Source organism: Halichoeres trimaculatus, unplaced genomic scaffold (genome assembly GCF_033239565.1).
Source record: "Halichoeres trimaculatus isolate MK-OKI-2021-1 unplaced genomic scaffold, fHalTri1.1 fHalTri1_scaffold_4, whole genome shotgun sequence".
In the NCBI taxonomy this organism is placed as follows: domain Eukaryota; kingdom Metazoa; phylum Chordata; class Actinopteri; order Labriformes; family Labridae; genus Halichoeres; species Halichoeres trimaculatus.
Window position 1 is genome coordinate 38,681,627 of NW_027437182.1, and position 12,047 is coordinate 38,693,673.

A 12,047-nucleotide genomic window follows, 5' to 3' on the forward strand; every position below is an offset into this window, starting at 1 on the left:
TATGAGGAGCATGAAAATCAGGTGGTTGAAGGATGGCATTGATTATAGAAAACAGAGTCTTTGAGTTTGCTTCTCCCATCCTAATTAGGTTGGCAAAATATGTGGATTTGGCAGTGAAGAGAGCATCTTTGTAAAACCAGAGCAACTTTGTAAAACTGGATACATCAGTGTTTCCCTGAAGCCTTGCCTGTTTTTTGTGTGATTTAAAAGTTTATCTTTTTTTTTTTTTTATCTAGGCTTAAAAACTGCTTTAATTTCATTAGACTGGCTGGTGCACATTTATGTTTACTACATTTTTACCAAATAAGTACTGAGCACACCCTGGCCACCCCTACCTACGCCACTACCCTCAGTTTGAAAGTCTGGACACCCCCCTGCACAAAGGCACATCGTGACAGTGGTATGAAAGCTGATAGGCTTTCAGGTTTGTTGGTGGTGGAGAAATCCTGTTTGTTTTTAGAAAATGAGAGGAAAGCAAGCCAAACTACAACTTCCTTCCCAAAGAGAGCAGAAAAATGACGTCTCCATCTGATCGTCTCCTACTCCCGCGGCTCGACCTGTCAATCAACCGCACTTTAAAACAGACAGCAGATGAATTAAAAACCTTTACTCATCATGAAATATATAATGTTCATCGTGCAAATTTAAATATATAAATATATACATATAGTTCAGGACATTGTATTCCATTATTTCTTTTTCTCTTTTAATGTCTCATTCTTCAAGGTAATGTTGATGGCAATGACGGTGGGGTGGCGCCTTAGCACCCTCAATTGGCCAGCTGTCACTGTCTGGTACATTATTGGTGCAATGTCAACAAATGTTTGATTTTGTTGAACCCATTTTGAACATCTTTTGTCCAGAGTAATGGACGCTGTGGATAATTTTGTATTGTATAAGTTGTAAGTTTGAATTTTTAGTCATTTAAATTGTGTGCAAAAGTCTTTGTGACCAAAAGTTAATATCAAAACTAGTAGATTAATCTGTTTCCCACTGTAGCATTGGGGGTGAAATGGAATTCTCTGTCTTGACTAGTATTCCATATATTTTTCATAACAATTTTGGGGCACTGAGATTGATCAATTCGGCAACTCAAACAGGAAGTTGTAAATCCAGCTAGTCTGAATCATATTTCTTACTTATTATGGAATTCATTTGTTGGTACTCTAAAAATTTGGTGTTACTGACTCCAAATTGTATAGTGAGTTTCTCAAATGATATGAAGTTTCTGTTCTAAATTGTTTGTTCAAAGTGCATAATCCCTTTATTATGTCACTGAGCAAAGTTTCTCTTTTTCTTATTTTGCAGGATGCCAGGGTTGTTCCAGATGGGTGTAAGCTTGCAATGAGTGAAGACATGGTTAGTTTAAGAAACTCCCACCAGGCAGTAAGAGTGGAGTTGATGTTGATGTTTTTGAAGCATTTATGATATCTGACAGTTGAGCTATAAATGGCATATTAGAAATTACTACGCCATCACAAAGTACTTTCTCTGCATTAAACCATGGTTCATCCAGTTGGTTGGGATTTAGCCATTTTGAGATATATTGCATTCTGATTGCTAGGAAATAGTGGTGAAAATCGGGCAAATTTAAACCACCATTGTTTCTAGTCTTTTGTAGAGTTTTTAAATGGTAGTTTGGCTTTCCACTGAAAATTACAGATATATATAAGTACAATTACTTAAGCGAGGTGGAAAGAGGTTTGATGGGAATCATTGAGAACGGATAATTTACTCGAGGCAGAACCATCATTTATATGGTGGCAAGTCGCCACCAACCATGAGTGATATGGGTTAGGATTTCCACCGTGCGAGGTCGCCCTCAACTATTTTTAAAAGCTGGATTTGGATTAGTTTTATTATTTCAGAGAGACTGGGGGAAATGTTTACTCCTAAACATCGAATATTACCTGAATGTATTGTATTATCTGGAATATTCTGGAAAGTGCAGTTGATAATGATAACAGAAGTTATGGACCAATTTATGGAGTAGTCAGACATTGATGAAAATGTATTAATGAGTGTGATTGTATGAGAGACAGAGAGACGTTTGTGAGTTCTGGAGGAAAAGTAAGCATAAAGATCCGTCTTGTGTTCTATACTTTTACTGTAAATACCTTTCATTTTTTTTATTTTGTCTAATACTAGCTGCTAAGGGTTCAACAAAGACAGCAAAAAGTGAGGGAGAGAGTGGGCAGCCCTGTCTGGTACCCCTTTGCAGACTAAAGCTTGGGAAATTTGATCATTTGTCCTGATGCATGCATTTGGTCATATAAAATCTTCCACCAGTGGGGCCAAATCCAAATTTGTTCAGTATCGCAAATAAGAACTTTGTGTTAATGCAGTCAAATGCTTTTTCTGCATCTAAGGAGATGATTGTGGATTCTAGATTATGTGAGGTGACATAATCTATCAGATTTATTAGTCTGCGCATATTAGTGGAAGAACGTCTGCTCTCTATGAAGCCTGTTTGGTCAGGGTGTATGATAAGAGGAGTTACTGGTTCTAATCTTCTGGCAAGGGCTTTGCAGATTATTTTGAAGTAGGCATTTATTAATGATATTGGCTGGTAACTGGGAGGAAGTGTGGGGTCTTTCCCTGGTTTTAGTAGCAGGGTAATGTGAGCTGAATTCATGTTTTTAGGTATTTCACCTTTTCTCTTGATCTCTGAGACCATTTTGTAAAATGCAGGTCCCAGCATGGTCTAGAATGCCTCATGGAATTCTTCTGGGAAACCATCTGGACCTGGGGCTTTATTATGCCGCGGCCACAACAAACGCGAACACGCAAATTTACTCACGCGAATGGCCTGTCACGCGCCGCGTGAACGCCCGAGTCTCGCGGCTGGACTTTTTTGACAAGCTGAGGCGCGAACACCCGAATGCACGGTACTGCGCATGCGGAGTAAAGAGCTTGTTCATTTAAAGACCGAAAGTCCAAAAGAGCATCTGAAAAACAATGAGCTGTGGTTTCCAAAGCATGACAGGAGAGTGTGTGAAAGCTTTGGAGATCACAATCAATGCCTGCTGCCTCTCCCTGGTAATCCACCAGCCCTGCTTGGCTGTTCCCTGCGATCTCATCCCCGATCCCCCGAACCTCCGACCCCCCGTACCCCCGACCACCTGAACCCCCGACCCATGTTCCCGGAGGTCTCCCTGGGGATAATGAAGGGGTGGAGGAAAGAGAGGAGCACAGAGAACTTCCATCTTTTTCCTGGCTCTGCCCCTGCCCCACTCTTTCCTCCTCTCTATTAGGCTCAAAACTCCGCTGAGGAAAACACAGTCGGACTGGCAGATCCAGCTGGGAACGAATGTTTTCAGAACTTACATTCAAAACCTGTCTCCTCAGAGACTTTCAACCAAGCCTGCTCCTGTTTTTCCGGTCTCTGTAGAGTACACACGTCTTATCGTATAACTCTGGATGATGACACACCACACAGATTGTTTTCTCCTCCATCCTCTGGCGGAGTTGGAGCCGGAGCAGGCGGCAGTTGCCCCCCAACGTCGTCAAAACAATGACGTTGTGGGGGAATATTTTGAACTCAAGCGAATTCGCGCCCAAACGCGTGAGCGCTCCAATCGCGCCGCCCAAGGCGAATCGGCGGCTAAACGCGTCTTTGCATTGACTTTGTATGTAATCGCGCCGCAAATTCGCGTTTAGTGTGGCCGCACCATTACTGGGCATGTCTTGTAGTGCTTTATGGAGTTCCTATATTGTGAGGCATGAGTCCAAAGCCATTCCCTGATCAGGTTGCAGTTTTGGAAGGTAAATGTCGTTCAGAAATTCTTCAATATTGCTGTCTGGTGGGTTTATTTGTGATAAATAAAGTGTCTTACAAAAATTCCTAAAGGTGTTTTTTATTCTGTCAGGGTCATGGGTGATATTTCATGCTGAATCCTTAATAGAGATGATGGTTGTTTTTTCTTTGTTTGCCTTAAACCGATTGGCTTGGAATCTAGGAATTGCTAATTCCAAAGTTCTCCAAGCACTATCTTTGCAGCATAAACTAACTTTTCTTTTCGATTATTTCATTCAACTCAAGTTTAGCCTTTCTAATACAGTTCAGTATGTGCTCTTCAGGGGATGCCCTGTACACCTCTCCGAGCAAATTGATTCTCAACTCCAATTCAGATGTTCACTGCTTCTCTTCTCTTTTCTTGTGTGATGAGGATGAAATTATTTTTCCTTGCATTACTGCCTTTCCTGCTTCCCAAAGACCACAAGCTGAGGTGTTTGGTAGATCATTATTTTCTATATATAGAGACCTTTTTCTTTTCAAAGTAACTTATAAAACTCGGATCTTCAAGTAATGATCTCTTAAATCTCCAGCTTCTCGTTGGTGGTTTTATTTTCTTATCAATTACAGTGAATGAGACTGGTGCATGGTCACTGATGGTAATGGGATGGAGACTAGTTTCTAATTTATCTCTCATTCTCGAGCTGCTAACTAGGAAAGCATCTATTCTGCTGCTATAGCCTATCTTTGTGAGTTCAGAGATGCTCTTGGTTACCTTGGTTGTAACGAGTGGTTATTTTAGTTTCTGCTGCCTTTCAATCAGCTCCAACCAGTCTGGCCATTCTTCTCTGACCTCTGGCATCAACAAGGCATTTTCATCTCAGAACTGCTGCTCACTGGATATTTTCTCTTTTTCTTTTCATACTCTGTAAATCCTAGAGATGGTCGTGTGTGAAAATCCCGGTAGATCAGCAGTTTCTGAAATATTCAGACCAGCCCGTCTGGTACCAGCAACGATGCCACGTTCAAAGTCCCTTAAATCCCTTTTCTTCCCCGTTCTGATGCTCAGTTTGAGCTGCAGCAGATCATCTTGACCCATCTACATGCCTAAATGCATTGAGTTGCTGCCATGTGATTGGCTGATGATAAATTTGTGTTAACAAGCAATTGGACAGGTGTGGCCGGTTAGTGTATGTTAGCAATGGATAGCTTCGTATTTTAAATGGTTAATGTAACTATCAAATATCAACCTTCTGGGTCAGTAATTGTGTTCTCATCAGGAAAATTCACCTTTTATTTATTAAGATGGCTACACCTCTTCGTCTGGAATTGAGACAGGATGAATACACATGAGGGAACTGTAAAGTGGAGCGTAAACCCACTGCTGTCTCTGATAAATGAGTCTCTTGTAGCAAAATAATGTCTGCCTGTAGATCTTTCAATTTATTAAACTTCTCTTAGCAGGTTCTCTTCTTAAATGTGGGAGCAGGGCATTTTGCTGCTGTTTACTGACTTCTGCCTGCAGGGTGTGCTTTTGTATGTGAGTGAATAACATATAGGTTTGAATTGAAGTGGCCTGTAGTGACTTACCTCTGCCTCCTGGGGGTGTTTAGGGTTTGGATGAGTAACACATGGGTTTGAATAAAAGTGCCCTCCAGGGGACATTTTGGATTTGAGTGAGTAACACAAAGGTTTGAAAAGAGATGGCCTGTAGTTACTGACCTCTCCCTACCAGGGGCTGATGATCAGTCTCACTGTAATGACTTATGAGGTGAGGTGACAGCAGAACTGCCAGGAAAATGACAAGAGGTTAGTACATTACTGGCAGGCACCATAGCAGCCATCTCTGTACTGTCCTCACATGTGACCCATTGGCAGCTGCCAGCAGGTCACACAAGAGGCTGCCACTGACACTTGTGCTTGCCCTTGCTGGGAATATCTAGAAGGGAGACTTCTTCAAGATCACTTAGAAAGTCCTCACATTCTTACCATACCACAAGTGCTCCTGCTTCTGTTAAAAAAAAACAAAAAACAAACAAACACTGCACTGTTCATTGTTGCTCTCTAGGGCTGCAACGATTAGTCGACATAATCGACTACGTCGACGAAAAAAATTCATCGACGCAAATTTTAATAGTCGACGCGTCGTATTATTATTTTTATTGTTGTTGTCGCATGGTGAAATCAAATACCAGGGGGTAATACTCATTTGTAACTTCAGTTCACACCATGAGGTGCTGTGTTATTGGATACTTTTATGGGAAAAGATCACTAAGTTCATACGTGAGGAATATTGATGAGAAAAAATCTCCACTTCCAGAGAGCGCTGTGCGCTGACAGAGGCTCTGACGGAGCCTGACAGCTCCCAGAGTTTAGCGTCTGATAACGTGATCTAGAGAGTCTCCTTCACTCTCTGTTACCAACAATTCTTTTAAGGTTCTAAGTGACAAACTAGTGTAAAAAATCCCCCTAACTTTTGAAAAGAGAGGAAATTTATCACTCTCAAGCTCACACTGCAGCGGTAACACTCAGCGGGGAGGAGGAGGGGCAGAGTGTGCATGAGCGAAGTGGAAGTCGCGCATGTAGAGAAACGAAACTTGACGCGTTGTCATGGAGAGTTGGGGGAGAGTCAGACGGGATCGCACAGAGAGCAAAGCAAGCCCCAATGAGCAAATAAACATTAGAAAACGAGCCCAAAGTCACTAATAAGCGGTCTGTCCAACACTGCGTACAACAACTTAATTTCCCTGCTTCATTCAGTTTGAGATTTAGCCTATTTATTTTTTGTATAGCCTAGTACTTATATTTTTTCACGTCATCATGAATGAAATAAAGACAAACAAACAAACAAACGTGACACAGGGCTGACCAATCAGAGGTGAGAACCTAACTCTGGGTAAATGCAGTAAAAATGCAAAACACAGGTTGAATTATAAAGGTCTGCACCTTTTAAAGGCCAAATTAGGTTGAAACTCAAAATAAGCGTGATTAATCGACTAATCGAAAAAATAATTGATAGATTAGTCGACACTAAAAATAATCGTTAGTTGCAGCCCTATTGCTCTCTAGTTATTATACTGTCAATTCCCCCACTTAATAAAGAATGCTTTAGAATAGAATGATAGATTGTGGGGAAAAAAATTAATTGCATTTTGTGTTTGCTGATTTCTGACAGACTACTTACTTTTGCCATTCCAGCTTTGTGGGCCCCTTGTGACTCCATGTAGGCAATGTACCAGCTGAAATCCTTGAACTCCTCTATGGAGGGTGTGAAGGTCATTAGCCTGGGACCCATACTCTGGAATGGCACATCAGTGGCCATTGTGATGACTGCTCCTTGGATCTGAACCCTGATAAGTGAATGAAAAAGGGTAAAAACTCAATAAACTATTGTACCCTGCAGTAGTATCAGTTGCCACAGTCAGACACAGTCTCAACCAGCTCTTAGTCATGCTGCTTTAGGTTTAGACTCTGTGTGTGTGTGTGTGTGTGTGTGTGTGTGTGTGTGTGTGTGTGTGTGTGTGTGTGTGTGTGTGTGTGTGTGTGTGTGTATGTGTGTGTGTGTGTCTGCTGTTTCTGGAGTGTTCACTTGAGGCTGACTCCGGAAGTAGCGGAAGTCACATACACACCAAGCCAAATAAAGCCATTTTCAAAGCAGAAATTAACCTATTTACAGCCTGGTTCAATAAACATCTCCTGTCTGAGTCGCTAATTTTACTACCGGCACCCACTGTACGGGGGGTGAATTTTTTTCTAGCGCGGCCGTTCAGAGGATATTAAGATAGCTCCCCCAATGAGAGGCACAGCTGAGGGTCACATGTCGGCTGGCGCCCTATGGCTGGAGGCAAAGCCCTTGCCACTAGCAATATGGCCGCTTGAGCCTATGTGCTTCATTTTCCGTTTCAGTAACTGACAGGTGACGCCGGCAAGACTAGGTCCATGTTTTATACAGTCTATGATTGTGACTTGCTAAATGCTGCAAAGTGCTAAGTAACAAATAGGTGTTTTTTGTTACACAAATGTGATTGCAGGAACTGGCATTGAACCCGTAACGTTGGGCCTGAATCACCAACAATGCGCACACACAAGTATATGCTAAAACTGCAAATAAATGGAGGCAAAAATCTGAGATTCATAAATATTTTCTTTTCAAATTTATGCTTACAATACAAACAAAATTAGAATTTCCCCAGGCCATGCATTTGCACAATGATGACAACTAACCCTGAGAAGATATTTCACCCTCTTTTAACAAAATGCAAGACATATTTAAACTACTTTTAGTAAAAGAAAAAAGCCTATAGAATAGATCAATAAAAGAATTCAGTAATAAAAACTGAAAATTGGAGAGTTGTGTGAGACTGTGTTGGAGAGTGAGCTGCCTGAACTTTTCTAACTTGCAGCGTCTCACTTTGCCTCTGTCATCTCACATCTTCTCCTCATATCCATGCTGATCTCTCATCCAAAGAGCACACCGCTCCCACCTACAGCAGTTAACGACCAGACCCCGCCTACCCCTGCTGAAAAACATGATTTACTTCTATAAACTTCTATAAATGGTTGCACAACGTCAATGACTAAACTCTGTCGCCATTTAAAACACTTTCTTTTCCAAATGTCACCACTATAAGTAAACCAGCTTCAGTAAAGATAAAACAATGGCAATTTAGTTCAAACCATTTTCAACTCTCCCTAAGAAATCAAACTTTTTAAGTAGTCATAAGGGTTAACTCAAAGCCTTAAAAGCACTCAGCACCTTAAATCAACACAAAATGTAATTGTAAATGAAACCCACCTTTAAACCAAACATTTTCCATTTTAAAATTAACACAAAATAGTCCCTAAATGAAAAACAAACAAAAGAATGGCCACCCTCCTTCTTTTTAATGTATTTTCTCTTTTTAACTGTGTGTGTGTGGCTTTAAAGCTGCTTGCCAGGACCGCACTTCATTGTCCTTAAGTCCTGCGCTCCAAAGGTCCCAGAAGGGAAAGAAACACAAAAAAGTAATCCACAAAAAAGGTGCTGATCTTTTCTCCCTTGGTCCCGATCAATAGAAAACTAAAAATCCAATAGTTTACAGAACAATATGTCTTAAAAAAACAAAATCTTAAGGTTAAAGGGGCTGTGAGGCTCCCTTCAAAACATATGGGTGATTGTAATCCACATTTTAAAATCAGACTATTGGCACCAATATTGCTGGTTACAGGTTATTTTAAATTGCTGGATCATTTTCACATGCGCGTGAGATGTGAGCATCTCAGCTCACAGAAGCTTTGAGCTCTGTGCTAACAGCTAGCAGCCATGCCACAGTGGCTGGCTGAGCCTTGTGGAGCCGCGGCCCGGTTTTCGTTAAGGACAACGCAGTCGGCTCTGTGCAGACCTCGCGTTCAGCTGGTGAAGCAGCGGTCTGATGAGCATGACGTCCGTGACATGTCCCGTTATGTGCGATTATGCTCAACAAAGTTATGACGTTGCCAGGTGATGACAAAGACACCTGATCATGTGTTGATGGAGTGCAAAAAGTGAATTAAAAAATTAATATTCAATGCTTAGCCTGGGGTGGGGGCGCCCGCCAGGCTTGTAATACACTGGGGAAAACCCTCTACTGTTGTGTAGGAACCATGACACCCTGTGTACCGTGTAACAAAATGTTCAATCACTCACTAACTTAGCTAACTTATGTCATTATAATTCATTGTATTGTTGTTGTTTTTGTTTTTGTTGTTGTTGTTGGTGTACGGCAGACTGTCGCCAGAGGCTATCAACTTACATCTAGGCATTGTGTAAGAGGGAAGTGGTAGCTGGCGCCTGCACTCGGTGAAGCCAGGTCAAACCAACCAATAGAAGCTATTCTCTCTCGTAGGCCCCGCCCATTAAGTGCAGTAGAATTTGCAAGCAAAACTTTGGAGCTTGCAAGCAAAGAGGACTGATTTTCAAGAGAAGGCTTTCAACTTGAAAGCAAAGAGGACTGATTTATAAGCAAAATGGAAAGAAATATATTCTCCGTTTTATTTTATTTTTTTCCCCATTGCAACCTGTTGTGCTTTGGTCTCAATTTTTTTTCAGTTGCAACCTGTTGTATTTTGATCTCAACTTTTTTTTCAATTGCAACCTGTTCTGTTTTGATCTCAATTTTTTTTATTTCTCACTTATTTTCTTTTGCTTACAAATCATTTTTTGGTTTCAAATCTATTCTTTTTGATTGAATTATAACAAATCAAAATTCTCTCCATACATCCCTATATCCAGATAGAGTATACTGATAATAGTAATTATGATGATGTGGTGTATGTATCTACTGGTGAATAAAATCTGCAAAAGCCGCCAATAAACTTTACAGCTGGACTTAAGTTTACTCTCTCACCACCTTGGTCACCAACTCACTCAACCTCCAAAATGTGCTTAGGAATGGGTCATAGTTTATCGTTCATAAATGACAAATTGAGCATAAAAGGTTCTACATACCAATTTCAGGCCCTTTCTTTAGCATCCATTTTGGTTGTAGGGTGAAAAAAGGGATGAAGAATGAAGCATAAAACCATAACCAAACGCTACAAGAGGATTTCAAACATTAGTGTAAATAATCCAAAACTTTGTTTTAAAAATTCTGAAGCCTCAGAGTGAAGTATTTTCTAGATCTTAAGGTCTATGAAGCACGTTTTTTTTTTCAAGCATAATTTGGTTATTCAAATGTCACTTTAACAGCCAAACCGGAAGTAAACTTCAGATGTGTGTACCTGTGACAGAGAGCGAGGCCGTGTTTCTGATCTTTAGTGGGTTATGTGTTGGCCCTGTGACCGGGCTTCTCCTCTGAAAAATCAACATTTACAGGAACAGCTTTTGCGTTAGATAACACTTACAATGGGTAGCTGCTTTTGGGGGGACTTTGAGTACCACTTGTCATATGAAATGCACAAGTGGATTAACTCTCTGCTAGATAACACAGCTTAATAGAAAGTTTTTTGTTTTGTTTTTTACTGGGGCGTTTTACTCTTCAAACCTTAAACCTTCACTGCGATCGCTGGTTCTCTCTCTCTCTCTCTCTCTCTCTCTTTCTCTCTCTCGGATACACAAATTAAAAAACAGAGACAGACATAGAGAGACAGACATACGTTTATGGGTCAGAGGAAGCTAGTGGTCGCTCAAGCCACATAGATATTCGTAACAAGTACAAGCGCACGTTAGCATCAAGTCTCTGATGTCTGACAGCTACCCAAACATTCTCCTCTAACCAGAAAGTAATTGTCACCTCAAATCGACGTCTGGGTCGATGGACAGAACTCTCTGCGTAAGCTATGATTACAGGAAGAAGAAAGAACTCACAGTTTCCAAAATGTGGACGAGTTGTCTTTTTCGTCGTCACAAACAGAGATGATACAACACAGACTTCACCAGACAAGGCAGTAAAGAACAGTCCTCCATTACTATAGTGGCGCATGCTCAGTTTCTATTTGTTTACACGTTACTCAGTGGGATGGGCCTTCGTTGTCCCCGGCTAATCATGGTCTGACGAAGAATATGATGTTCCACGGAGGTTAGATTCCAAAGCACTAAAGTTTCACATTCACACTTACGTCATTTACTCGAGTCCTCTTGTCCCTTCACGGAGATATACAGGGAAGAGAGGAGGGAGCAAATGTGTTCGGGTAGGAAATCGCGAAAAGTTAGCTTTGAGTTAGATAATTGACAGACATTTGCTCCTGGAGGAAACTCTCCTGTACAACCCAGTCTGACTCTGAGCCAGCCCCCTCCAACATTTCGAGTGCATCCGTACTGCTGGCTTTCCAGTGAACTGATTTATATAAAGGCTAGATGGCTCATGGGACTTTCGCCGGCGTCGTCACTGGTCGGCCATCTTACCTAGGGGGACTTCTCCGGAGGCGAGTTTTTTTTCCCTAGGATGAAATCGGGAAATCCACGCCCCCAACCCATGTGATTGGCTCCTGCAAAGTCTCTCACTTCCACAGGCTTCTACCTCGAGTGCTCGAATGGTTTTTAAATTTTCACTGCAATTACATCGCCACTCCCATCACGTTGTGTTGAAAGTGTTCAGTTCTTGAATTGAAATGGTACATGTGGTAATTCTATAGTATTGTGAAATTTAAAATGTTATTAATCTTTGACGCTTTTTTAGTTTGATGCTTTTACTTTTCATTTAAAAAAATCAGCTTGGTTAATCATTTCTTTTTTTCTGTTAAACTCTGAAGCACTTTGAGCTGCATTTCATCTCATTAAAAGTGTTCTTCAAACAGGCCTAGTTTTATTATAAATATGTACACTTCATCATCACGATTATCACCACCATAACTA

The 12,047-nt window shown here is 41.1% G+C and overlaps 1 protein-coding gene across 5 annotated transcripts in view; it reads right to left on the reverse strand.

Annotated features, from left to right (window-relative positions):
• The window catches only part of LOC141789539 (lysine-specific demethylase 4A-like), a 64,737-nt gene extending 53,135 nt beyond the window's left edge, over window positions 1-11,602 (reverse strand). For 4 of the 5 annotated variants that reach the window (XM_074669002.1, XM_074669001.1, XM_074669005.1 and 1 more), the window contains exons 1-2: window positions 11,312-11,602; window positions 6,921-7,086 (exon numbers count right to left, since the gene is read on the reverse strand). In XM_074669002.1, the coding sequence (XP_074525103.1) occupies window positions 6,921-7,086; window positions 11,312-11,316 (171 nt within the window). In that variant the 5' untranslated portion in view covers window positions 11,317-11,602. Of the gene's footprint in view, window positions 1-6,920; window positions 7,087-11,060; window positions 11,285-11,311 lie in introns of those variants that run through there. The other variant, XM_074669003.1, reaches the window with a different exon arrangement.
• Window positions 11,603-12,047: the final 445 nt, after the last annotated feature.